Genomic DNA, 25969 nt, shown 5'->3' on the forward strand with positions numbered 1-25969 from the left:
AACCGGTGATGTAGCGTCACGATCACCTCGGAATTTCCGGATTCACTTAGTTGTTTTATAAACCTTTGCGCACCTAACTTGTTGCACCGCTGGTGATGTGTCAAAGTCAATTTATGCTGTGACGCATGGCGAAATTAATCATTTTAGCACATATCTACTACAAGCTTATACGAGCCAACCAAGGTTTCCGGTTCCCCATCCCTTGTCAGTTGCGTCACAACCGTTCAATTGTTATAATGAGCAAGAGAGTATTTAAGATTTCTTAAACAGTTTATTAGAAATATGTAGACAAAAAGAAATGAATGTCCACTGTAATGCAACATTATGTATCCCCAAACATTTTGATGCCAGTGCAAATAGAATTTGGTCATTACACATCACTGCATCTCTCCAACAAGGTTTTGTTTTAGAGACAGAGTGTGTGTGTGTGTCAGAGAAGTGATGCTGAAGCACAACCAAGCTTCAAGCCTGCATCTGCAAATGATTTCAACTTGATCCTGCAGGCTGGGTGTACAGTATGTTAGTAATTTGGAGAGAGGACCAGTAAAATATTAAATGGAGTAGATTCCATTTACAATATTCAATTAGATACTCATTGGACAGATTAATGAAACATGTTTGCCATGATTTTATATGAACAATGAGTAAGGGGAAACATGTAAGCAGGAAAATGAAGTTACAGAAACAAAAGACCGGCTTTCTGGTCATCTAATTCACAGCACATGGAAGGCTTACGGGGACCTCAACTATTTTTCTCCTTTCTTTACCAAATGAAACTACACTATTTACCTAATTTAAACCACAACATTTCACAGAGATTTTACTGATCATAATCCACAATTCTGTTATAGTCAATCTGATCAACACATATTGCTCAATTGAGGACATGCTTTTCCATCCATGAAGGTGTGCTTGGTTGGTCATATAACAGTAAAGCAAGATACCTGACGTGCAGTACAGCAAATGGAAGTGGAGATACCTGCTCTTTACAATACCATGCATGTCGACCTTCACAGGAGCGGATAGCAGAGGCTATATGCATTTAATTATGGCTGACAATAGTATGTTAGTTGTTTTTCCACTGCCTTTAAAAAAGTGTAAAAGTGTCGATTTCATTTGCTTCCGTTGTCTGCTGATCTTCTGTTTCTTTCCTTCCAGATTATCGGACCCTCTATTCCAAATCTGGCATTTCTGAAAGTAGGAAGAAACACAATTACACTTTGCATCTCACAAGCTTCCATCAGTAAGTGAGAACGGAAAGGTCGTCTTACTTTCGTCATCGCTGTCTGCAGACTCATCCTGGAAAAAGATTAAAAAAATATATATAATAATTATGTAGAACGTCTAATAGAGACTGATCTCATTGATGAAGATGGTTAAAAACTGAATCTTACATCGTCACCATCTAGATCAGGTTGGAAATCATCACCTCCCATGTTATTCATCATCTGGAACATAAAAGTGGAAAAAGTTGAAAACAAAACTGAAATTGTCTTCACCTCTTCCTTGTTATGTTGACATCTTCACAAAGCAGAAGGTTTACATTTTACCATATAAGGAAACTTGCTCCATTAGTTTATCTTCACCTTTAGGTCTCACACATTACAGATGAAGCTTAGAAATACACTGGAGAGAGCTGTGAACCCCTTCTAATTTCAAAGTCAAATTTTAAAAGTAATACTGACACCTAGTGGCGCTTTAAGAATGCGGTCTCGCCTATTGTACAGGATTGCCTGCATTAGGGCAGGCAGAGTTGAAGCTAATCATCACACTTGGACAACCCATCATTGGTAATGGCAACACAGACACAAAATGCACGTAGTCAATTTGCCCATCCATTTGTCTGCAATTATGATGATGGTTCAGGGTGTTGTCTGTTAAATTAACACATTTTCCAGAATATTTGGCTTCTAGTGTGCTGGACTGTTTGATGGGAGTTTCACTGCACGCACACACAAAAGCAGAATGTACAGTTTGAGTGCTTACATCTGAGAATTGATCAAAGTTGCCCATCTCCTCATCCGAGTCGTCCTCCCACTCTTTCCAGTTGTTAAAGTCAACAGTGAGCCACCTCTGTTGTGGAGACACATAAAAGGCATGTAACCTGTCGTGTACATTTTAATCGGACGGCAGATTGACAAGACAACCAACCTGAGGCTTGTCTTTGGTAAGCCTCGGCCATGACTTGCCCACCTCTGCTTTCCGCAATTGGCACAACACAGATCTATCTGTGCGTTTGTGATTGGATTCCTGCATTTAAAGAGGACAGTGATGGTGAGAGGTTAAAAAGAAAAGGTCTATTTTGGTATAATTTTGCTCGTATCCTGACTATACTTACATTTTGATCGATAGCATCAAAGAGTTCTATTTCATTTTCATGTTTGACATTGTCAGTTCCTCCAACACAACTGTGGGAAAACAGACAATTACAAAGGACGGCTTCACTTTGTCTATGATTAATGATGGGAAAACAAAACTTTGAAGTTGCCTCATGGACCAGTTTTATTTATTTTTTTATCGTTGCTGGAATTCTCTGTTGAACACTGAGCTGGAAGTACCCTGACTTGATATTTCTCAACACAATTGATTTAACCCAACAGTGCTATGTAAATGAGACAAAAAGTACAGCTGGTTTAAGAAGCAAATTAGACGCTTCAATTTTCCATCACTACTTATCATTCAAGTTACTAAATTTCGTGCATTTAAACAACTAATGTTAACTTCAGCCCACCTAAGATTAAGAATATATGAAGACTGTATTTGGATTGTTCGAAGCTTTGGGCTACTGTCTTTGACAAGCAAACATTTTAGCTTTGTGATAGACATTTAAGTTCCAATGCGTGTGTGGCATAGTTTATGATACAAAAGCATCAAGACAGTTTGAAAGCAAAACCTTCAAAACCATATTAGCGGACACAGTCTAGTTGTCCACAATGATTGTGATACATACATACCTGAAAACACATTTGGTTTTATCAAAAGTGACCTTTACATCTTTGCTGTCCACTACACAGAACTCTATAAAAACAGAGTCCCTTTTATCGTACCACTTGGCACTTGCTGGATGCCTGCAAAGAAACAGCAGACATTTTCTTATTCACATTTGTCTTATTACTTATTCTAATTAATGCATTACACTGCACACAGTTCAGGTGTAACAGTCTTCCATTTTGTTCAGTATCAGGTGACAGCAGAGTCAAATTACCGTGGACCTCGGTATCAGGACATTTGCTCATCAAACGAAAAATGCACATTTAGGGTAAAGGTATTAAAGACGGCGAAAAGCTCATGGAGTGTTGAAAATTCTGAAACGCTGGTTGTTGATTGCCACTTCTCTACACTGCAATCAACTCGTGCTTCCGTGAGCCAAATCATTCACAATGTAAATATATACGTTGTATTCAGTTTAAAGAAAAAACGTTAATAAACTCCACATTTTCTATAACATTACTCCGCGTAAAAGCTCCACCACGCCGTAGCCCTAACTTAGCCACAAACGTGATCCTCATTGGAACCGGCCGGCTCGAATGTCGTTGAATGAATTGTGTGTGCTAGCCAAGCTAACAGTAGACTTGGTTGAGCCATGCGGTGCACCTGACATACGCCGGAACGTCATACAAAAGTAGTCGCCTTCCCAACGAAACCTCACAAAAGCAAGTGAACGATAGTAGCCACAGTATATAAAAGAGTCGTCTGAAATTAAGAGTTAGCTAGTTTATGCTAACTCACAGTTCAACGAGGTAAAGGCCAGTCAGCCTCCCGCCATTACCGCAGCATGTTGTCGGGCGGCTAACGTTAGCCGGCTACACGGGCGATATTTCCACTTTTCAGCCTGAGCCCCGAGCGTGTGTTGCACAACTTACATCTCTTGACGTGATGTCATTATCTTTTTCGGAGACAGAGGTCTTGTGTGAAGAGCGCTTATTTCCTGCGGAGTGAAGAAACGCTTGCCACACACGGCAGCCAGTGAGTGAAACTAGCGCGTAGGTTAGTTACGTAGTGTAGGTTTGAGAATAGCAAAGGAGGGAGGCGCACGTCGGCCCTACTCGACCTTTCTAGAGCTTTCAGCCACAGCTGCGGCGGGTGCTGTCGGCTGTCGAGGTGGCAGAGCTCGACTTTTATATATTTTTTCTTGTCCTATGCCCCCTATGAAAAAAGTCTATTGTTACTTCTAGGCTGACATTACTTATAGTCACAAAATGTTGTAAAAATAAATAAATAAATACCTCAACAATCCAACTACTGTATTTGTTTGACAACTCATCATAGACAAAGTGCTTTTGCAGTGAAAAAAAATCATCAAAGTAGACAACAAAAAATAAGCAAGTACCAATTAACCCCCGTTCCCCTAAAAAAAAAAAAACCAGGCTAAAACATGGCTGTCAATCAATCTCTTTATTTTCCAAAAAATAGAAGTCACAGAGACCAATGTCACTTTTTCAAGGTATTTATATGTATTTTCTTAGCTGCGCAAGCCAAATTCTTACAAATGGCTCTCAGTATCAAAGTCAAAAAAGTCAAAGTCAGCTTTATTGTCAATCTCTCCACATGCCAAGACACACAAAGAAATCGAAATTACGTTTCCACTATCCCACGGTGACAAGACATAGTACACGACATACATACAAGCAAACAACATGATGCAGTGACGTTGAAAACCTTGAAAATGACAGTAAAAAATGTTAAATTAGTGGTGAGGTGTGTTTTATTTATTTATGTGGTGTTACAAAATATTATTTTTAAAACTGTGAAGGGAACAATAAAGTAAACAGAGCATGTGGTTAATCAAAAGAGCACTAGGGAGAGTGTGTACACCAGAAATTTTTTTCGCGGGCCGCATTGTAGTCATAGCTTCTTTCAGAGGGCCATTATGACTGTCAACCCAAATAAATGTATGAGCACCTCATATTATATACAGTCAAAGCTACAAAACAAACAATGTGGCAGGCCGTATTTGGCCCCCGGGCCTTGAGTTTGACACCTGTGGTGTCGCATTAACATATCACTCAGCATGCATGCATACAAGTTTGCGAAAAGGACCATTGCATACTTGCCAATGGCGAAAACCACAACAGCAACTCCTGGGTCCTTTTTTTTATAGATTGCATCAATTACCACCGGGTTAAATGTTCCCTCCCAAACCAGAGGGACATTCCAGTTAGTCACTGAGTTTACATCACTGCGTCTGAGGAAAGAAAAGACATTTTGAAATCATTGACATTTTTGCTATAATTGTATCATTTTTATCCAATTGGTGTACATAGTGCAGTCCTTCTCATGTAGTGGGGCGGGTGCGTTTTTTCCCTTTCAAAAAAAGGAATGTAATTGCACATCCACCACACAAGGTGGCAGCGGCGTACTCATTGTGAGAATACACACAGGGTTTATAGTAATGCCTCCAAGGTGTCGTGTTTTTGTTTAATAATTTGAAGCCCTTTGAGACTTGCCTGTGATTTAAGGCTATATAAATAAACTTGACTTGAATTAAAAAGGTTCACCACAATAAATGGACCGGCCACATAGACTCTGTCCTGAAGAAGGCCCAGCAGAGGCTAAACTTTCTGAGACAGCTCAGGAAGTTCAACCTGCCACAGGAGCTGCTGAAGACCTTCTACACTGCCATCATCCAGTCTATCATCTGCACCTCCATCACTGTCTGGTTTGGATCGGCCACCAAACAAGACAAACACAAGCTGCGGGAAAGAATCGACACAGACACAGCTTCTTCCCCCAGGCTGTCGCTCTGATGAACTCACACCACTCATAGAGTCTCAGAGACATCACTGGCCAATACTATCCTGTTCTTGCCACTTAAATGTTGTTAGTCACTTAAATGTACAGAGGCTGAGATCAACCGGAGTCAAATTCCTTGTTTGGCATGCACGAACTGGTCAATAAAGCTGATTCTGATTCTATAAGGCACTGAGACAGGATGAATGGTACATTTTGGAGGGGTCTGATAGATTTGGCATTTCAACCATTCAATGAAATACAGTCAAACCTCTACATAAGAATTTGATTCGTTCGTATGTTGAAATAGTCATATGTTGGATAAATTATTTCCACAAGAATACACTGTAATTTGTTTAATTTGTTCCACAGCCAAAAAACCAACAATACTTTTAATGCAAACTGCAAATAATTACACAGCAATAAAACAAATGCATTACATCAGAGATGTAAAAACAAATTAATTACATCGAAATAATCAATAAAAAGGGATTTATTGTCACGGTACCTGTGTGAACTTCAAACTAACTTAGTATATATATGATATATAATTTTCTATTTCACAATTTGTTTTATCCAACTTACAAAACCTTAACTTAAAACTAACATACATTTTCCCCCCATTTTCTTCCTTTCATCTTCACCCTATTCACTTCCACTCAATCCAGACTTTCTTTTCTTTGCTTCACTTTCCTCATCATCACTCGACCGCTTTGCAGATATTTTAAAGGCGTTCCATCTCTTCCAGGGTAGGGCTGCTACGTTTAGAGATGGTGGAAAGGAAACAAGGGTCCCCCTTCCCATGGGTTCACCACCAACCTCATACATCCACTAAGTGCTACAAAGTGCACTCTACTAAGAGTGGCCTAGAGCAAAAACTTAAGCCAGCTACTATAACCCAAAAGTTAAACTTCAGGACCATCGTTGTGGGAATCAAGATTTTGAAGTTTTTCAGTTTTGTCATTTTGACAGAAGCCAACCTTAAAGATTTAAGCGGGGCTTAAAGGGATGGAGCACTCGTACAGCCATTTCAGCAGTAAAACGTTAAAATTTCACGTCTCGGAAATTTGATGGCGCAAGTATTTGTCTTGTACATTTAATATCTTAAAAAAAAAAAAAAGGGCATTTTGCTGCTTTCTGTAAACTTAAGAGCTCACATGTGCCATGAGCTCAGTTAACAACCAGTCCAATCACGTCTCAGCTTAAGAATGACCAAACCCAGAAAACAGGTGAGCAATAACAGTTGTTTACTAGCACTTAAACACCATGATGTCATTTTCAGCCAACTGCAAGTTGTAGCAAAATAAAATTGAGATGGGTAAAAACGGGCTGATTTTTGTCTGCTTAATACATGTTCTACATATATAAATCAGAATACTTGCTTGCTTTCCCTTCAATGTTGACAAATCACACTTAATTTTTTTCCCACATGAATGAACACAAACAACATTTTCTTATTTTTAAGTCGGGTTTTAATTTCCATCTTGTGTATAAAGTCTATAAATGAGCTAATATCGAATCAGCAGCCTCTCAAACACTTCTTTCTGGGGTCCGTTTTACATCGTCAACTCCTGCAATGAAAACAAAGTTCATCAGCAACAATAATGATGATTTCTTTGCAAACTGAACTACTCAAGAGCATCTCTTCTCAGGACAGAAATAATGGCTTCAGTTAAACTCAGAAGAACGAAAGTCATGTCTTAATCATCATTGGAGAGTTGTTTGAGCAAACCATTCAACAAGGCTTCCTCAATTTGAACCACTTTTAGAGAAGGTCCACAACTTACCATAATAGCGTTGACAATGTCGTTGTTGTTGTTTTTTAGGGCACGTACAGCCTTTGCCCGAGATACGTTTGCTTGCGACATGACGAGTTCAATGTCCTTGACCTCAACTCCAGTCTCATCAACCTGAAACGGCAGGATGGGAGAAAAAAAAGAAGGGGGGGGGGGGGGGTTATGGGCTTTAGAGGCTTTTGCCATGTGCCTAATGTTAAGTCATATTAACCTCTTCCTCTTCGCTCTCCTCCTGTACTGTTGGCGTCTGTGTATTTTCCTGGATGTTTGAAACTGCTTCTCCCTGCACCTTGAATTTTTCTGCCGCAGCGAGCTGGGCTTGCTGAGAGAGATCTTCAATCTAAGTTGGAAAAGGGTGGGTGGGAAAAATTGGGTTAGTTGGGAAAATCACAAAACAGTGAAAACAGAGTTTTCTTACTCCCACCAATGAAACAAGATGGCAAACGATAAAAATGTGTAATTGCACAGCTGCATACCTTAGCTTCACCAAACACAATGTATGTGTCTGATGCCGGGCTCTTGTAGACATCTGGTTTGGTGATGACAAACAAGATGTTCTTGGACTTGCGAATTGTGACTCTGGTGACGCCTGTTACCTGCCTGAGACCGAGCTTTGACATTGCCTAGAAAGGAAAAAAAATCCACATGACTTGTGTCTTAGGGTAGCCATGTTTGACTACAGATAAATGTCAGCAGTTTAACATAATTACCTTTCGTGCCTTCTTTTCACTGCGGCTTTGTTTGGCTTTACTGACGGGTTCCTCATCTAGTTCAGCAGCAGCTGCAACCTACAGCGAGCAAAATGTTCATCCACATTAATGTGGACTCGGAAACTGAGCAACATTAATTTAAAAAAACAAAACTCTTCTCAGGACAGAAAATGTGGCTTCAGCAGACTCAGAAGAACGAAAGTCACTGTTTAAATCATCATCCAAGAGTCAAAAGCCATCATGTTGCAAATACCAGCAAAGAAGCATCAACCTTACCTGTGCTTGCTGTGTCTGTGTCTGTGCAGAGTCCTGTTCCTCCAGCTCAGGGACCGAGTCATCACTGTCCGATTCTGTACCAGAACCTACAATTTTGACCAAAAACAAAGTTATCTAAGAAATAAGCAAGAATATTCGAAATTCAGCCTGGCACAATGACAATAGTAAACATTTTTGCTTGTTCTCAAACTCCCTCAACACGTTGTACAGTAGATTTAGTAAATTGTACCTACCACCCACTCCCTAAAATATGTAATGCATTTAAACACTGTCAAAGGTATAGAAAAGCTATGCAAAAAAAAAAAAAAAAATCAGCAGTTAAATAGCAAAGAAAGCCTTGACAATACATTTATTTACATTATATTGAGGTGTTTCAAGCTTCAAACTTGAAGGAACTTTAAACAATATGCTGACTCCTTGGCATCAGGAAAACGAAACATTTAGTGACAGGAGGACAACAAGAAAGAAAGAAGAAAAGAAAGAAATACCAGCATCATTCTTGATCACAGTCTCCACCTGGGCTGGGGTTTTATCAGATGCAGGGGCGGTTTTGAGTGCAGTGACAGAATTTAGTAACTCAACATCAGGTTGGACAGGGACAGGCTTTGCAAGGGCCTCAGCAAAAGTCAGTTTACGGGAAGTCGAGTCATTGACAGGAGAATCAGCAACCAATTTGGTCTCAACAACTGGTTTAGTTTCAGCAACAGACTTTAGTTCAGTCTTTTGAGCAGGTTTCTCTGCCTCCACCACAGGTTTATCCTGCATGTGTGGCTCTGAAGCCTTCATGGTAGTAGATTTGCCCTGCGAAGCTGGGCTGGTAGCCTCCACAGGAGCAGGCTTGCCAGCCTTGTCCTGAGGAGCTGATTTGACAACCTGCGCTGGGACAGGTTTGTCCTGGGGCTTGGGAGGCCCCAGGGGAGCAGGCTTGGCAGTCTTGTCTAGTGGGGATGGCTTGGGAGCCTGCACAGGAGCATGCTTGTCCTGGAAGGCAGGCTTGGTGTCCCCTACAGTGGCAGGCTTAGCAGCTTTCTCTTGTGAGGCTGGCTTGGCATCCTGTACATGAGTAGTGGCCTTGCCCAGAGGGGCTGGCTTGGTAGCTTCCACAGGGATATTTTTGTCATGCAAGCCTGGCTTGGTGGGCTCGACAAAAGCAGGCTTGGAAGCCTTCTCTTGTGGGGCTGGCTTGGCAGTCTTTTCTTGAGGTGCTGGCTTTGTGATCTTCTCTTGTGGTGCTGGCTTGGTAGCCTGCACAGAAGTGGATTTGTCCTGAGAGGCAGGCTTGGGTGCCTGCGCAGGAGCATGCTTGTCCTGCGAGGCTGGCTTGGTGACCTCCACAGGAAGCGGCTTGGGAACCTGGTCTTGTGGAGCTAGCTTGTCAGCCTTGGTAGGATGCATAGGAGTGGATTTCTCCTGAGGAGCAGGCTTGGCAGCCTGCACAGGAGCATGCTTGGCAGCCTGCACAGGAGCATGCTTGTCATGCAAGGCAGGCTTGGTGGCCTCCACAGGAAGCGGCTTGGGAGCCTTGTCTTGTGGAGCTAGCTTGGCAGCCTGGGTAGCCTGCACAAGAGTGGATTTCTCCTGAGAGGCAGGCTTGGCAGCCTGCACAGGAACATGCTTGTCCGGCAAGGCAGGCTTGGTGGCTTCCACAGAAAGCGGATTAGAAGCCTTGTCTTGTGGGGCTGAATTGGTAGTCTTAGCCTGCACAGGAGTGGATTTCTCTTGAGTGGCAGGCTTTGCAACCTGTGACGGGACATGTTTTTCCTGAGTGGCAGGCTTAGTGGCCTCCATGGGAATAAGCTTGGTAGCTTTGCCTTGAGGGGCTGGCTTGACAGCCTCCAAAGGGACATGTTTGTCCTCAGTTGCAAGCTTGGTGGTCTCCACGGGATCAGGCTTGGTAGCTTTGTTTTGTGGTGCTGGCTCGGTAGCCTTCATGCTAGCGAATCCCTCCTGGGGGCCTAGTTTGGCACACTTGGTAGCCCCCACAGGAGCATCCCTGCCAGCCTTGTCCTGAGGAGCTGGTTTGGCAACCGGCACTGGGACATGTTTGTCCTGCAAAGAGGGCTTAGTGGCCTCCATGGGAGCAGGGTTGGCGGCCTTGTCTTGTGGGGCTGGCTTAGCAGCCGGCAGAAGACTGGATTTGTCCTGTGGAACTGACTTGGCAGACTTCACAGGGACCTCTTTATCCTGAGCGGCAGGCCTGGTGCCCTCCGCAGGAGCAGGCTTGGCAGTCTTGCATTGTTGGGATGACTTGGCAGCCTGCATAGGTGTAGGCATATCCTGTGTGGCTGGCTTGGAAGCCAACAGTGGCTCAAGCTTTTGCTGCACAGGTCGCTTGGCGGCCTCAATTGGAGCATGTTTGACATCCTTGTCTTCTGGGGTTATCTTGGCAATGTTCCCTGTGGCAGGCTTGGTAACGTTCACAGGAACATGCTGCACAACGGCAGGTTTGACCTGGGCGGCTGGCTTAGCTACCTGAACATCTGGCTTTCCCTCTTCCACAGGAGCAGGTTTGACCTGAGGGGCTGGCTTAAGCTCAAAGCTGCTGACCTTAGTTTGAGAGAATATTTTGGTCTCAGCAGTGACAGTTGAAGCTTTGAGGCCTTTAACAGGAACAGCTTCCTGAGCAGGCATAGTCTTTGGGTCTATGTTAGTCTTGGATTTGGTTTCTATTTTAGATACTTCTATAGGGCCAACGGGACTACTTTGATTTAATATTTTGCTTGGCTTTGTAGGTGGAATGAGTGGCGGGAGGTCATCGTCAGCAAGAAGAGAAACAGGTGTCATCAGAGTAACAGCAGAAGATTTGGAAGGGCTAGAAGCAAGAGAATTTGAAGCTGCCAGAGAAGACTTTGGTGTAACTTTAGGGGCTGCTGGGGTTGCAACAGGCTTTGCAGCAGCTGCAGATGTCTGTTTTGGCTCAGTTGGGACAGGCCTAGCATCAACAATTTGCTTAGTCTGCACAGATCTTTTACTTTCTTCAATGACCTTGACATCCTGGGTGGCAGGTTGAGGCACAAAAGCCTCCCCTTTCTTGGGTTTATCTTGTTTGCCAGCCTTCACAACTTTAGGAGCAAAACGAGTACCGGGGTGAGCTGAAGGTGAGGAAGCTAAGGGAGACTGAACCGGAGACAAGGGAGTTGAGGAGGGAGTTGATTTTGGCGAGGTGGGAGAGGCGGAAGAGGCAGACATAGAAGAGCGTTTCCTTCTGCTAGGAACAGCCTTTGGGGCAGAAGAACCCTTAGCACTTTTGGCATCTTTTGGCTTTGCAGGGCCAGAAGCTGTCTGAGGTTGCTGGGTGGGAGCTGGGGCAGGAGGTGTTGCTGAACAAAAACAGATTCTTTAATTTCTTTGAAAACAGGTATGGGGAATCGTTTCCCATGCAGGTTAAGTGACCAAACCAAGATGCGAATTTTTTTTGGAGGGTTCCACTTGTTCAAAGCAAACCACTGTTCAAAATGCAAAGATTTGAATTCCACACAGAAAACCATTCAGTCAGGGGGTGCTTTAGCTGTGAGTCGGACTGATTCAGATATTGTAATAAAAATAGAAGGCTAAACGGGTAGCATTTAGTATGTTGCAACACTCCAGCATGCATTGGTTGGCTGTGGCTAATAGCAGCTCATTTAGGATGGTGCATATCTTGTCCCTTATTCACTCAGTCAATTTTTTCAAGCGTGGTAGATGTAGTAATTCAAAAATAAGTGACAATGCACATGAGGACTTCAAACCAGGGGAACCACGTTTTGTGGCTAAAAAATACATTTGTGGACAACCGGGAGGAAGAAGAAGAATCTTGAAGGCTTCGAGTCAGAATGGAGGACTAATTTTAATTGAGGCTGTTTCAAACACAGTCAAGCCCAATGAAGGAAGCGTCATGAACCTGCTGTTTTATTGCTGAATTCTAAAATGCTTGCTACACAAGTGAAGTTTCCAGATACATTTTGATTACAAAAACCAACATATTTTTTGATAAAATGTCAAAATTAAACTAAAATGTATATTTGTGTTTGGAATTGTCTCAGTATAGATTTCTGTAATAAAAAAAAAAAAATTGATGCTACATACATACACAATGTTCAGCCCATTTTAAGCTTAAAGCTTGCAGGAGTATCACAATGTTTAAATTACAATGTGGGTTTTCATCTTATTAAATCTTGGTTAAAATGTACAGACACCACACGCTACTAAAATGAAGCATAAATAAGTCTATTTTAGTTGTGAAAATGCCTGGGTAAGCACACAAAACACCCAACATGCTTTCAAGAACAAAGCTGTCAGAGTGAAACACCACACTCCTCTAAATGAACTCAAGGATCCTGGGTTACTCTCTGGTGCACAGCCAGCAACAAATGTGCAGCACCTAGCAGCTGACAGACAGTCAAAATGCCCATCACCTGTTATACGGCACGCCCCACACAAGCACTCATCTTACACCAATTCAGCCCCTCAAAGGTAAGTGCCCAAATTTAGGTCATTCACAAGCACCATCGAGTACAGACCAGGACCCCACGAGTGCTGTTTTTGGATACAGCATTCGAGAGGACATCCATGCTTATGACAATTTAACATATACGAACCAGTCTCCACTTGTGGCTGGTGCAGCTCCTGCTCCGTGACTGTTTCTGTTGCTTCGCCAGGCATGGTTGCTAGCAAAAGACGCAAGTGTTACTTCATTAGCAAAACCATGAGCAATACACATCGCTATGTGGATATTAGAGGGGCTAGCCTTCCATTTATAGGATAATAATTGACATATATTCTACTGTTGCTATTACTTGTCGGGCCGGTAGAGCAAGCCATGCTTTAGCTAGCTTTGCTCACTTAGCTATGTTAGGCTACAAACAACTTATTTCAGACGACTTGGAACGCTAGTGACCAGACCTATCTTTACCTTTTACCTGAAGCAACAGTTGACTACGGGTAACTAGTTGTCAATTGTTGTGAGCCAATACGCGTTGTGTAATTATTAATGGGGCCTTGGAAGGCTGCACGTAAACTTTAGAGCCATCACGTTCCCCCATTTTGAGCCGGTTAACGGCAGCAATAGAAAAGCGCACATAATAACGGCAAGAGGGAGAGTCAATGGGGAAATGGTCTTACCCACTAACAATACTACTTTTGAGTTAACGTTTGAGGCTGTTTACGAGGACTGTAATCTTTGTGAAATGGTTGGATGACATTAGATTGACAACGGATGTACTCACCGACTCAAGATGCAATAACCAAGATGGCTGCGAGAGAGAACCTTTGACCTCAGTTGCAGGCGGATATCCGGTTTAAAAGCAAATTTCCTTTTCCGGGTTACGAGCAAATTCTTGTACATGTTTACGCTGAATGCCCAAAAGTCGTAAATTGCCCAATCTGAATATGTATCAAATTATTTATGTTTTGAATCGTAATATTTTAAATATACTGCTGTTATTTTCTCCGTTTTTGGACATCTCTACTTATTTAGACAGACTTGTTGCACAAACACAAACTTTATCTCACATTGAATTTTGTAATTAAAATTCTGTGGAGGGGAGGGGGGGTCATAAAATACAATAGAAGTAGAGTAACAAAAATTAATTCAGTGCACAAATTATATTAAACACTATATTAGAAATATATGCGCGACACTATACATTTCACTCAGGCAATCCAACCAAATTAAATACGCAGCCTATGTTGCAAATAGCCTGCACAAATAGTTGCAATGCAATATCATTAATCTTTCAGCAATAAGTAATTGTAGCCTGACCAAGTCTTTGCAATTTATATCACTTTGATTGTAGTCAATGAGACGTTTGGTGTTTGAGTGTATGCATTTTAACAAAGGCATACGGTGAAATATGACTGGGGCGAGGTTTGGAGCAGGGCGTGTGCCCCCCCTCCCCTCACAGATCTTTTGCCACGCAACTACAACATACTATTTACAACAGTGACTCATTTTCACAAAGTAGAACTCAAGCAACATAATATAGTCACAACAAGATTCTTTTTAAGGTTTAATTATGAATATGGTGCTGGCTGTACAGAGTTAAAGATATCGGATCAGAGTAATGATGTCATTGTTGATCAGGGAAATGGCAACGAAGTCGCTCCAAACGAAGATGTTTGAATCGTCGGCTCAAAAATCCTTTTGAAGATCTAAAAAGGAAAATAGCAAATTCATGACTTGAATACAGTGTTACTCCAGTAATTCTTGATTTTGTCAGACAATACATACCACTCTTTCTGAGAAGTTCTCCTTTCCGTGACTGAGCTAGGCCATCTAAAAATGTATCAAAATACTTGATGTATTTAACCAGACTGGTTCTTTTGTAACCTGTGAAAAGATCCGAGTGGAGTGAGCCGTCATTTGGTGTTACTTTTAGATTACTATAACATGCCAAAAACACTAATATGGAAAATTTGTTTTTCTACGTAATTCAAGAGCAACCTTTGACAAGAAAACATGCTTTGTAACTTTGAAATATAAGAAAATAACAGATTAATCAACAGAGAAATGTTTTTTTAAATGATCAATTAATCATCTAATCCCCGATAATTATTTCTACACTTTTTTTTTCTGTTATATTGAATCAAACTCCTTATTAACATCATAATTCTAATTCCAAGTTAACTTGATTGGAGAAATGAGTAACTGGTATCAGTTTGCAGGGTAAGCAACGTGCAAGGTGTGGTGACTTTCACATTTCTTCACTTTCCCCACAAAAACATTGAATGACCTAAAAAAGAACGACAAAAGAAGGACTTTTGTCACCTCTGATTTTCCGTTTCTCTGCAGTTTCTTCCTCATTTTCCTTGACCTCTACATTTTCATCTTCTACCTCACCCACCTTGACCCGATCCAACTCGTTGCAGATCAAACTACAACGACATTTAAAAATGTAAACTACCGGTATAAAAATACTGTATCAATAGTGAACACACAACATGAGATATAAAATTGTTGCTTGCCTGATTGTGGGTACACTCAAGGGATCAAACGTATCCAGTTCTGTGAGGTCCATGGGAACCGAGATGCGCCCTGATCATGGTTTTTAAAAACATAAAAAAAGAAAATGAGAGAGAGCGAGCGAGCGATTTAGTCACATTGAGGCAACTCATCACCAGGAGAGGAAACTTCCTCACATTTACCTGTTTTGGGGTGGACGCTGAAAGGGCTCTTTAGCAAATGGTTCACACCTTTACTAACATTCACATCGAGTCGTGGGTAACAATACTGCAACATGATCTCTTTCTCAAAGTGTTGGCCCTTCTTGGCAGTCATCTTGACAGAAAAAAAAAGCATGTCATTAATCCCATAAAGATAAGTAGAAGCAGACTCACCAACCTGTTTCCTGCTGGCTTGTTCCACGATGAGTTCCCACCTGTTCTCAGGGTTTCTCTCGTTCTTGAAGTTTTGTTGCAACTCTTTTCGAACATGTAGACCTATGTTAAGGGTCTGTCATTTTCACACTCAGCTATGAAATATAGAGAGAGAATAGACACATGCGAGGAGAAGGATATCTTCAGGCACAAGAGCCAGCACTTGCTCTACAGACTCCTTGCGGCCAAGTATGTCCTGTTGCTGCAGGGCATACATGGGAAAGTATCCCTCCAAAATTGACAGTGATTCTCTGTTCAAAGTACAAATAGAAACTCAGATGAAAAAGTGTTGACTTTAGGTAAAGGGAAAATATCAAAACAACTTGCTCATGCCTTATAAAGGGATGAATTGGCTCTGTCAGCACCACTTTCTTCACAGTCTCCTCACCACCCTGTGAAATAACCAACCACCATATTTAGGAGAGGTGTTGGTCAAGTTACTTCTAAAATGTTATATTACATGATGCGTTATATTACGCCGTTGCAACCTAACTAGACGTACTTTACTCCTGTTAAGAATCATTTACCTTGACCAAACTGAGGTATTCTGCCACTGCGGATCGAGCTGATGTCGAAAGGGTCCTGGCAGCTTCATCACATACCCAACAATGAACCCCTCTTCTGCCAGAATAAACCCACAGGAGGTGCTGGAAACCAAAGTCATCTAGAATATTGCACACAAAACAAATTGCATCAAAGTCAATACTCTTTTAGATATCGAAGAACCTTAACAATCCGTGACATACCTCGAAGCGCTCTGTCTAGGATTCGTATTGCGATGGTCATCAGAGTCCAGCACTTGGAACAAATGTCCGCAGCACTGTAATTAAAGTTTGTGATCAAACAGAGGGTCAATATGTGTCAATCCCTAACCAATAGGGGTAAAATACTGAACATGGATGTATGCAGGACCTGCAACAGCTTCTGACATCATCATAGTCGGTCATGTCTATATCAAACACCAGCTCCTTCTCCAGAGCCTGGAAGGTTCCAGACTTCACCGTGTTATGTTGACTGGGCTGAGAGCCAAACCAACAGAAAATTATTAACATGATGTGAAACACTGCCCTGCAGAATTGTGCTGTCATACTCGGTGGCTGTAGACTGCCCCAATATCGATTTTGTAAGGGTTCATCTTCTGTATTTCTTTTTCCAGTTCGTTCTGTGTGGTAAAAGACTGGTAGCGGACGTAGATGTCGTCTTTGAGGGTGAAGGAGAACTCTCGGTTCTGGAAATAGTTTTTCTGCACTAATATTGCAAATGAAAAAACAGTAAGACATAACCTAGGCATGTTCAACAACAAAAGCTGCAGGGGCGCTCACCTCCGCCATAGTTGAGCCAGCGGTAGTACTGTGAGAAAGGAAACAGTCGTCGGTAGTAAAGCGGTAGTAAATCCGGTAGACTCGCTGGATCATAATCCAATAACGAAGATGATACTGGCGACATTTCGCGCTATATTCGGGACAGCGATTACGATATGGAATTGACAAATTTCATCACAAACCCAACTACTCGGTGTACTGCTTTGACTCGAATAAAGCGCGGGAAAATGCTTCCGCAAAAAGCACAAAGCCAATGAGAAAAGAGCAGAGTAACGACGTCAGCGGAAGTTGTCAAGCAAGCCCGTAACATGTACATGCTCACAGAATGTAATGATAAGATATGACCTAACTGCACCAAAAAATACCTGATTAAAATGCTAATAAAAATACCAAATTAACTGGTAGTCCTCTACTTTGAGCTGACTTTTATTATGTAAACGAGGTACCGGTATGCACTCTGGGTAGAGGTAGATTTGCTTTGTAGGATTTGTAGTCACAGAAAGCGACTCTCGCGCACTGTAGTCTGCAGTTCGGCCATGTTGGTAGGGGCGACTTCCATAGCAAAAGCCATGCATTGACACCAAAGCATGTCATAATTTGCTAATTTCGCAATTGATTTTTACGAGATTGTTTCTTTAACAATACAAACGTTTACTTTCAATACGTCATATTAAAAACAACAAAGAAAAATGTACTGTCGAAGAGGTTGTTCCCACTTCCCTGACTGTAATTGTATGGCATTGTACATAGCACTATGTGCCGGCACCCAGTTGCTTTTTATTTTCATTTTACCGCTCACAAAGATGGTAACAGCTGAGACTTTGCCTCTTCTAGTGTCGCGTTGGCGTAAGCACGCAGCTAAATTGCAAATTGCGCTTTGCAATAGGAATAAAAAGTTAAGACAAAGATCGCTGTATACTACGTATTTTACCCTGAAATAAAATAATTTAATATATATTTTTACGTGTGTAACGAGAAACACCCAGGTTGCATAAGTCCACTGTATTTAAAAACCAGGCCGTTTCGCGTGTTGAAAGATTAACGTTGTCCACCCATAGAGGGCAGGAGAGTACAATCTATTGAAAAATCTTTTGAGTTGAAATGCACTTTTACAATTTAATAGAGTTAATGTACTAATAGGCTCAAACGTAATAAAGAGCATATGAATTCAAATTGAACATGAAAGTATTCAAAAGAAAAAAATATGTTAATAAACAAATAAAAGGGCAAGGATAAACAGAAGACTGCTCACCCAGTTTTAAAAACATCACGGGTATCGTCAACCCAAGATGCAGGGCCCAGAAGTGGAGAGAAATGAAACATTACGTTTTGGTGTGTGCTTGAACTCGTTAAATGTTGAAACAAAGAGAGAAAAGAAGAGATGAACCTCCGATATATATTTACCATGAAAAATGGGGGTTTTGCCCCCACACACACACCAAACAGGAAAAATCAGAAAGCCACTGGCTTCTGTGACAGCTGAACAGTCATTATTATGTTGTGCTTGAGTCATCATGCTCTACTTCCTCTCAAAATGGTTGACACTTGAATATTCACTGTTACTGTGTACTTCAGATTAACGGAGCCATCTGTCATCTATTTGCGATTGGCAAGGCAGCACTGGGCCCCATTTGCCCCATTTGAACAGCAGTCACATTCTACTTATTCTATAAACACATGGCATCAGGTCACCCAATTGACAATTGGGAAACATCCAACATAATTGCACATGGCATAAAACATATATGAGGCAGTACAAATCCCAAGTCCATCAATCCATCCATTTTCTATACCGCTTGTCCCCACGGGGGTCGCGGGCGTGCTGGAGCCTATCCCAGCAGTCATCGGGCAGTAGGCGGGTGTCACCCTGAACTGGTTGCCAGCCAATCGCAGGGCACACAGAGACGAACAACCATCCGCACTCGCACTCACACCTAGGGGCAATTTGGTGCCTGTTCCTTGTAAGACATATTCATAAAAACATTTGGAACTTATACATTACAATTATACTTGTTTAAAAAAAATTACACTGATGCATTGCACTATACAGAAATGATTGATCTTTGCATGAAAACACGACTGTTGGAAGAGACATTGCATCACAAAAAGCACATCAGACTTCATGTAGATTACTTTTTTCATGGTATTTACATCTATAGATGTGTTAAACAACTCAGGCCAGAGAACCAAATGTATTGTTTTTTTTTTAATTGATGATGTAACTCATGATGGGTGCAGTAGAATGGATTCTGAAGCCTACAAAACAATTTTCAAAGGAAATTTAAAGAAAAATGCAACCAAACTATTTAGGGGAAGCTTCATCATGCAATAAGACAAAACACACGGCCAACACAACAAAGGACTTCATCAGTGGGATGGGGGGTGCCGGGGTGGAAGAGCTTAGACTGGCCAAGTCAATCACTGTAGTTTACCTCCTGAAGCGAGAAACCTTCAGAAACTAACAAGAACTGAAAGAGGCTTCAGTGAAGGCCTGGAAAATCATTTCAAATGAAGAATTTAACAGTCTAGTGAAGTCAGTGGGTTGCAGGCTTGATGCAGTTATTGCAAGTATGGAATATACTGTCCACACCACCAAATATTAAATGTTATTTATGGATGGATGGATTTATTTTAAGTTAATTAAATTTAATATTCCAATATTTTTGCTCACTCGAAAACGGAGTGGATTCAAACAAAAGGTCTGGGGTTGTTTATAGCATCAAATGTAAACATCATGAAATAAAAACAGGAATTCTGAATTTTTGTCTCATATTCATGTTTTGATTTGGAAACCAACTGTCTTCAGTACACAACAAAAACAAAAACAACAAAAAACGATCTTGCCGTTACAAATGGGGGGGACTATATGCACTTTAAGGAGCTAAAAGGAATTCAGACATGCTTTGAATTAAAACGAGTGCATCGAAGGTGAATGTTTGCACCTTTTAAAAGCAGCAGTTTTGTCTTAAACACTTCTCAATTTGATTTAATCTACAGATCGTACAGAGTTCAGTTGCTCCTTGTTAAATCTAAAGGAATGATAAATGTGGAATTCCTGACCCTGAACAATGGGAGGGTCGATAACTCTCCCGCACGACGCTCCTCGCGCTCGCGCAGGCAGGCACACACGCGACGCGCTCATTGGCTGGCGTCACCATATAAAAATCCCGCAGTGGTCCGCTGACATATCACCGAGCATCAGCCCGAAAAGAGACGCCGAAGCCACCACCGCGTGGATCTAGAACATTGCCAGTTTCGACGCTGCCGATTAATCCCCCCATCATTGATCCCCACCCAGCATGAAGGAGAGACGCCTCCCGCAGCCCTTTGTAGCGCGCTGCAAATTGGTGCTGGTTGGAGATGTCCAATGCGGTAAAACGGCCATGCTTCAGGTCCTGGCTAAGGACTGCTACCCAGAGGTAGGAGATTTATTTCTGCACCACGCCATCATCAACATCAGCAACATCAGGAGCCATCGGCATTGTCATCCTTTTTGCCAGTAATCATGACCAGAGCAGGGACTCAAATTTACTTCCACGTCTCCATCATTCGCATCAATGTCAAAACTTAGTTTCATGATGCAAATTGGAAAATGTAAGATACTTATCTGTGTCTCAGTCGTATTTAATGAGAGAAAAATCGAATGAGATTTTTAATAAAAAAAAAAAAACACTGATAATACTCATTTATGGTTAAAATCGTCAGAGGAATTCATTTCACTAAGAGCAACATCATATTGTGATTTTGGTCCATGGTGGTGCAGGATTACAATGTGCTTCTTATATTTTGCCACATGCATCTTGAAGGTACAGGTCTAGAAATACGCAGGCTACCCCAATGACAGGCAGTAAATCAACTATATTGTATTGTGAAAGCGAGAACAAATTATTAGTCATGAGTGACACGACGCCACATATAGTAATGCAAAAAAAAAAAAAGAGAGCTTCTCGTTTTAACATGAGTTACATAAAGGTCTACTCCTCCTCCTCCTCCTCCTCCTCTCCAGACGTACGTCCCGACTGTGTTTGAGAACTACACAGCCTCTATGGAGCTTGATGGCCAGCGTGTTGAGCTCAGTCTTTGGGACACATCAGGTAAGAATGTATTAATGTTTAGACCTGCTCTCCCTCTGGCATCAAAACCACTCATGCGATCCTTTGTGTATCCATTGCTGATTTTGGAGTGACTGGTTTTACCTTCTAACGGAGACAGTCTGCCCAGAGACCAGTATGGTTTTCAAATAAAGCACCAGGTTACTTAGTGCTATATCAATAGTGCTGCTTAGACATGTAGTTACTGCCTTTTTATTGCTTGTTAAACAATGCGTGCCACGTCTGTTTGAGCGCTCCATTTGCACAGGGTGTTCACTAAAATCGTTCCTGGATTATTCATTCTGGCATGGTCGAGTAGGAGTTTCTGATACAGAAGTAGTTTTTTACCAACACCCCCAAATCATTAAAAATAAAGTTAAAAAAAAAAAAAACGGCTGCTAATTAACATTATACATTTTCCACAAAAATTGAAGTGAAATGAGGGGGGGGCCCAAAAATTTCAAAATATAAAAAACACTGAAAAAATATATGTATTTTAAAATCTGGGTGCCAAACTGCAAATATAAAGTGGTAGACTAACATTGTAATATCACTAATCACCACTAGATGGCAGACATGTTTTAGGTTGTCTTACACTGGATCTTTTTTGCAGATTTGGAATATGTAGAAAAAACAGTGCTTGAATAATGTTAACATTTTTGAGAGTCGATTTTTGTGAAAAAAAAATTCAAAATGAGTTCTCTTTTAGCTGTTTTGTGCTGTCATTGAATAGTAATTACTTGTATAAGCGGTATAGAAGATGGATGGACGGACGGACGGATGGATGGATGGATGGATGGATGGATGGATGGATGGATAGATGGATGGATGGATAGATGATGGATGGATGGATGGATGGATGGATGGATGGATGGATGGATGGATGGATGGAAAAAAATACAGTATGTGGTTATTTTGTTGTTTGCTTCAAACTTGTTGTTGGCTGAGGATAGTGGATCTTTTATACATGCATTGAAAAATGTATCAACGCAGAGCGTGTATTTTGCACATATGCATATATTTTGCTCATATTTAAAATAGCATTACTCCATAAATCTGCTTCGGAAGTGTGTCGTACTTATATGAACCCCAATTACCACTGCTGAAGTTTTTGCCCCCTCCAGCATTTAAGGTGACCATTCCTGCAGTACTTGATGTTACATCCTCCATTAGACAAAAACTAATTCCACAGTGTCTTTTTTGCTGAAGGCCTGAATAAATCAATCAATTCCATACAACCATTAAAATTATTTATTGATTCATTCATTACTATGACCATACAGGTAAAAAATATTCTGCACAAAAGTTATCCTCATATTAATATTTTGATAATTAATGTTATACTATTATAAAAGCTTTGGGCAGTTATGAACCAAGTTAGATTGTGCTTCCATTTGTGGTCCCTTCCCATGTTAAAAATTGAATTCCTAAGTGGGTAAAACGCAGTGCATGGCACACTGACATAATGAAAAGTGTTATGTAAATAAGATCAATAAGGTAAAATCCTTCCACTCCCTCATGGATTTCTTTCATAACAGCATCGACTGCGGCATTCTGCTCGGAGGAGGTTGACCTGTGCCAGTTGGCTTGTGGAAGGCTTTTTTTTTTTTAAATTTACTGGGGAGAAAGGGTTGCCTGGGCCATGCAGGGGGCGGAAGTGGGTATACGCATGTGTCGTATGCTATTACGAGAACAGACGGTGAAGGACACTGTGAGAAAACAAATTCAGGAGCTCCTCGCACCTTCTGTTTTATGCAGCTAAAGAATGCTTTTGTGTCTATGTCCTCTGCCGAGCAAAAACTTGCTGGTCAGTCAGCATCATATAAGCGTTATTTACAGTGGCAACAAAGTTCCACATGTTGTTTACTACTTTCCTTTCAATAGATCTTACAATAGAGATAGCACATTTAGGAGTCTGCATGCATTATGTTATATTATTTGTTTTATGTTACGTCTTCTAATGGACAGCCGATCATTCACTTTGTCTGTGGCCCATTGAGTGAATTTGCTCATGTTTGTCCAACTAACGCTTGTGTGTGTGCTTGGTTTGCTCAGGCAGGCAGGCAGGCACCCTGCCTTTAATGTGTAGCTGGGTCATAGTGGGTGGAAGACATTGTTCTCCTCTTCGATTTCTCTGCCTCCTCTTTCTCAGGCCTTACATCATTCCTTTGGTGTTATGTGAAGCTGAAGATACTGACATAAGTGTATGAGTTGTCTTAAAGGGGAAATCAACCTGAAAAATTCTCGACAGTAAAATGTTGTATGTGCCCCCACTAGTAGTCTAAACGGAGCATTATGATTAATATTGCATTTGTGGAATATGAGTTAAGCGGCAAAACCGACTTGTTTTTGTCTTTCTCAGGGGGCGGCCATTTTGCCACTTGCTGTCCGCTAAAAATTACATCACAGTTGTCAGGTCACAACCAATCATGGCTCATCTTCAGTGAGCCGTGATTGTTGTGACAGCAAGTGGCAAAATTGCCTTCCCCTGAGATGGATAACAATAGGTGGATTTTGTCTATTTAATTCATATTCCATTAATCAGAACACTGTTTCGACCAGTTGAACTGCACAGAACATTTTCTTACAAAGAACATTTTAGAATGGACTTCCTCTTTAAGATGCAGTGGCTAGGTTTTAGCTAAACACTTGTACTTGTAGTATCCGTTTCTGATAGATTTATATATCCTCATATTTGCACAACCCAGGAAAAGTGTCAGAAATTAGATCCTAGTATTGGTGTGTGAAGCAGAGCCAAGACAATGGAGGGCGGACATCCTGTCAAACAGTTTTTAGCACAGGAGCATTCCTGAATCTTAAAATAGCTTCGAGATAGGTGTCCGTTTGTCTATCAGATTGTCTACCTGATTTAACACTAGGCGGCTGTGACTATTTTGTTATGATTGACACAATTCCTATGAAGAAGAAAATACAGTATGTTCAAAACTGAATTGTTGTGGTTGTAGTGTAAAATGCTACCACATCATACCAAGAGCTGTTTGTAACTTTTTCATGACCACCTCTGAATCCAAATCTGTTTGAGGTCAGGCAGTGAACATCTTGGTGATGCTCAGTGGAAGCCACTATTGTAATGTTGTAGGGACAGTCTAAATTAGGGATTAGTTGAAAATCAATCAAAAATCCATTAAAAATGCTTCAAATATGCCTCGATGTTGCATTACACTGTAAAACATTAAAAACAATGTGTAAAATAGACATCAGCCAAATTTGTATCCTCCTCCGCCCTTTAAGGTTCCCCGTACTACAACAACGTTAGGCCCCTCTGCTACAGCGACTCTGATGCAGTGCTGTTATGCTTTGACATCAGCAGACCAGACAGCGTAGACAGCGCGCTGAAGAAGGTAACTGCGTGAATATGAAAGTCGGATATGAGGACATGCACCAAATCATCACTTAAAAAAACATACGGAATCTCTTTTGTAGTGGAAAGCGGAGATCCAGGACTTTTGTCCTTGTACTCGGATCCTGCTAATAGGCTGCAAGACGGACCTGCGCACAGATGTGTGCACACGCATGGAGCTGTCCAATCAGAAACAGACGCCCATCTCCCACGAGCAGGTGTGTTCAAATTCCTTTTTGTGTCTTTGCTTCCATTGTGAGTCAGCGAGGCTCGACAGTCAAAGTCGTATCCGCTTCACGGCAGGGTTGTTCCTGGGCCAAGCAGCTCGGCGCCGAAGCGTACCTGGAGTGCTCAGCTTTCACGTCAGAGAAGAGCATCCACAGCGTTTTCCGTGCGGCCGCCTTGGCCTGCATGAACAAACTCCAACCGGCCGACAAGCCCAGCCCAGTTCGCCGTCTCTCCAAGAGACTCCTCCACCTGCCCAGTAAGACGGAGATTATCTCCTCCACTTTCAACAAGGAGAAGTCAAAGAGCTGCACCATCATGTGAACACACAGTGGTTGCACATGAGGACAAGTGACCTGCTGACGGTTCATCACAGTGATGTGGGTTTCTAAATAGAATAGACACTCCACCCCAAATCCCCCCCTGTCACTTGTCCTAATATACACTGACCATTTGCCGCCGAGACAGATCAACAAGCTCCAATCCTTGCAAGGTTGCTGTAAGGGAGGTCATGCAAGATCTAAGTGGCGAGGGTGATTGCTGCATCACCTTAATTATCCCCCATTTGGAATTCTAATAGCAGCGCCATAACAATCCATCTGTCTGGAAGGCAACGATAGCAACACATTCGGTACACCTGCACAATCTAGTGAAGATGGAGCAAAAACGAGAGAGCTTGATTCATCTTGGTAAGCTTAGCTCTCTGCCAACCAATCACAGCTCACCAGTTTTCTGAAGCTGAGCCGTGATTGGTTGTGACATGGGATCTGGCAACTGTGATGTCATTTTCAGTCGAGAACAAGTGGCAAAATAGCTGCCCCCCCCGAGAGGGATAAAAAAAAAAAGTTTAATATTGCTGCTTAACTCATATTCCACAAACGCAATATTAATCAGAATGCCATCTTTAGACGAGTGGGGCCACATACAACATATTATTGGAAAGAAATTTTTTGGCTTGACTTTCTCTTTAAATGAAATTTATCCTTTGTAAGAGCAAATAGCCTTTCCTTTAGAATATTGAACAATGGCATTGAAATGTGGAACAAATTAATTTCGATGAATTAAAATATACAAGCATAACAGACTCAGGCTCGGTTAAAAAAAA

At 41.6% G+C, this 25969-nt stretch overlaps 4 protein-coding genes, 1 long non-coding RNA gene and 2 other non-coding genes across 9 annotated transcripts; 2 read left to right on the forward strand and 5 right to left on the reverse strand.

Annotated features, from left to right (window-relative positions):
• Positions 1 to 251: 251 nt before the first annotated feature.
• ptges3b (prostaglandin E synthase 3b (cytosolic)) lies at positions 252 to 4034 on the reverse strand. Its single transcript, XM_037265525.1, has 8 exons — positions 3864 to 4034; positions 2955 to 3068; positions 2339 to 2408; positions 2152 to 2250; positions 1987 to 2073; positions 1395 to 1448; positions 1272 to 1299; positions 252 to 1191 (listed from the first exon to the last, which is right to left on the reverse strand). The coding sequence occupies exons 1-8, from the start codon at positions 3881 to 3883 to the stop codon at positions 1172 to 1174; spliced, it is 492 nt and encodes a 163-aa protein (XP_037121420.1). The 5' UTR covers positions 3884 to 4034; the 3' UTR covers positions 252 to 1171.
• On the forward strand, positions 2437 to 2862 carry LOC119131254. The gene is made up of 2 exons (XR_005099617.1): positions 2437 to 2519; positions 2743 to 2862. It is a non-coding gene; the product is annotated as an uncharacterized LOC119131254 (long non-coding RNA).
• A 3150-nt stretch (positions 4035 to 7184) lies between the features above and the next one.
• naca (nascent polypeptide associated complex subunit alpha) lies at positions 7185 to 13799 on the reverse strand. 3 transcript variants are annotated; one of them, XM_037269775.1, is made up of 10 exons: positions 13717 to 13799; positions 13090 to 13158; positions 9964 to 11832; positions 9001 to 9795; positions 8513 to 8598; positions 8237 to 8314; positions 8003 to 8149; positions 7738 to 7866; positions 7518 to 7640; positions 7185 to 7301 (listed from the first exon to the last, which is right to left on the reverse strand). In XM_037269775.1, exons 2-10 carry the CDS (start codon positions 13151 to 13153, stop codon positions 7287 to 7289), a joined length of 3306 nt encoding a protein of 1101 aa, XP_037125670.1. In that variant the 5' UTR covers positions 13154 to 13158; positions 13717 to 13799; the 3' UTR covers positions 7185 to 7286. The 3 variants fall into 3 exon arrangements, with proteins under 3 accessions (XP_037125670.1, XP_037125660.1, XP_037125678.1); XM_037269765.1 differs by having other exon boundaries at positions 9001 to 11832; XM_037269783.1 differs by lacking the exons at positions 9001 to 9795; positions 9964 to 11832.
• Positions 7374 to 7447, reverse strand: LOC119119847. Its single transcript, XR_005097409.1, has one exon. It is a non-coding gene; the product is annotated as a small nucleolar RNA SNORD59 (small nucleolar RNA).
• Positions 8390 to 8463, reverse strand: LOC119119846. The gene has a single exon (XR_005097408.1). It is a non-coding gene; the product is annotated as a small nucleolar RNA SNORD59 (small nucleolar RNA).
• A 687-nt stretch (positions 13800 to 14486) lies between the features above and the next one.
• prim1 (DNA primase subunit 1) lies at positions 14487 to 17435 on the reverse strand. Its single transcript, XM_037269797.1, has 13 exons — positions 17188 to 17435; positions 16956 to 17113; positions 16778 to 16884; positions 16612 to 16685; positions 16393 to 16529; positions 16199 to 16257; positions 16007 to 16116; positions 15831 to 15922; positions 15635 to 15767; positions 15455 to 15524; positions 15258 to 15364; positions 14721 to 14819; positions 14487 to 14641 (listed from the first exon to the last, which is right to left on the reverse strand). Exons 1-13 carry the CDS (start codon positions 17309 to 17311, stop codon positions 14622 to 14624), a joined length of 1290 nt encoding a protein of 429 aa, XP_037125692.1. The 5' UTR covers positions 17312 to 17435; the 3' UTR covers positions 14487 to 14621.
• A 2902-nt stretch (positions 17436 to 20337) lies between these two features.
• Positions 20338 to 25658, forward strand: rnd1a (Rho family GTPase 1a). The gene is made up of 5 exons (XM_037269808.1): positions 20338 to 20606; positions 21194 to 21281; positions 24531 to 24640; positions 24723 to 24857; positions 24943 to 25658. The coding sequence occupies exons 1-5, from the start codon at positions 20487 to 20489 to the stop codon at positions 25186 to 25188; spliced, it is 699 nt and encodes a 232-aa protein (XP_037125703.1). The 5' UTR covers positions 20338 to 20486; the 3' UTR covers positions 25189 to 25658.
• The last annotated feature ends 311 nt before the right edge of the window (positions 25659 to 25969 follow it).

This window comes from Syngnathus acus, chromosome 2, assembly GCF_901709675.1.
Source record: "Syngnathus acus chromosome 2, fSynAcu1.2, whole genome shotgun sequence".
NCBI classification, from domain to species: Eukaryota; Metazoa; Chordata; class Actinopteri; order Syngnathiformes; family Syngnathidae; genus Syngnathus; species Syngnathus acus.

Coding starts and splice junctions, on each gene's coding strand:
- ptges3b (XM_037265525.1), bottom strand. CDS start 3,883: ATGACATCACGTCAAGAGAT. Junction 3,069..3,863: donor ATGACATCACGTCAAGAGAT/GTAAGTTGTGCA, acceptor GTTTCTTTGCAG/GCATCCAGCAAGTGCCAAGT. Junction 1,449..1,986: donor ACTTTGATCAATTCTCAGAT/GTAAGCACTCAA, acceptor TTTATGTTCCAG/ATGATGAATAACATGGGAGG.
- prim1 (XM_037269797.1), bottom strand. CDS start 17,311: ATGTCGCCAGTATCATCTTCGTTATTGGATTATGATCCAGCGAGTCTA. Junction 16,885..16,955: donor GGGCAGTCTACAGCCACCGA/GTATGACAGCAC, acceptor TTTGGCTCTCAG/CCCAGTCAACATAACACGGT. Junction 15,768..15,830: donor AACAAGCCAGCAGGAAACAG/GTTGGTGAGTCT, acceptor TTTTCTGTCAAG/ATGACTGCCAAGAAGGGCCA.
- naca (XM_037269765.1), bottom strand. CDS start 13,153: ATGCCTGGCGAAGCAACAGAAACAGTCACGGAGCAGGAGCTGCACCAG. Junction 8,599..9,000: donor TGTGATCAAGAATGATGCTG/GTATTTCTTTCT, acceptor TCAAAATTGTAG/GTTCTGGTACAGAATCGGAC. Junction 8,315..8,512: donor CACAGACACAGCAAGCACAG/GTAAGGTTGATG, acceptor TGCTCGCTGTAG/GTTGCAGCTGCTGCTGAACT.
- rnd1a (XM_037269808.1), top strand. CDS start 20,487: ATGAAGGAGAGACGCCTCCCGCAGCCCTTTGTAGCGCGCTGCAAATTG. Junction 24,641..24,722: donor TAGACAGCGCGCTGAAGAAG/GTAACTGCGTGA, acceptor TCTCTTTTGTAG/TGGAAAGCGGAGATCCAGGA. Junction 24,858..24,942: donor CGCCCATCTCCCACGAGCAG/GTGTGTTCAAAT, acceptor GCTTCACGGCAG/GGTTGTTCCTGGGCCAAGCA.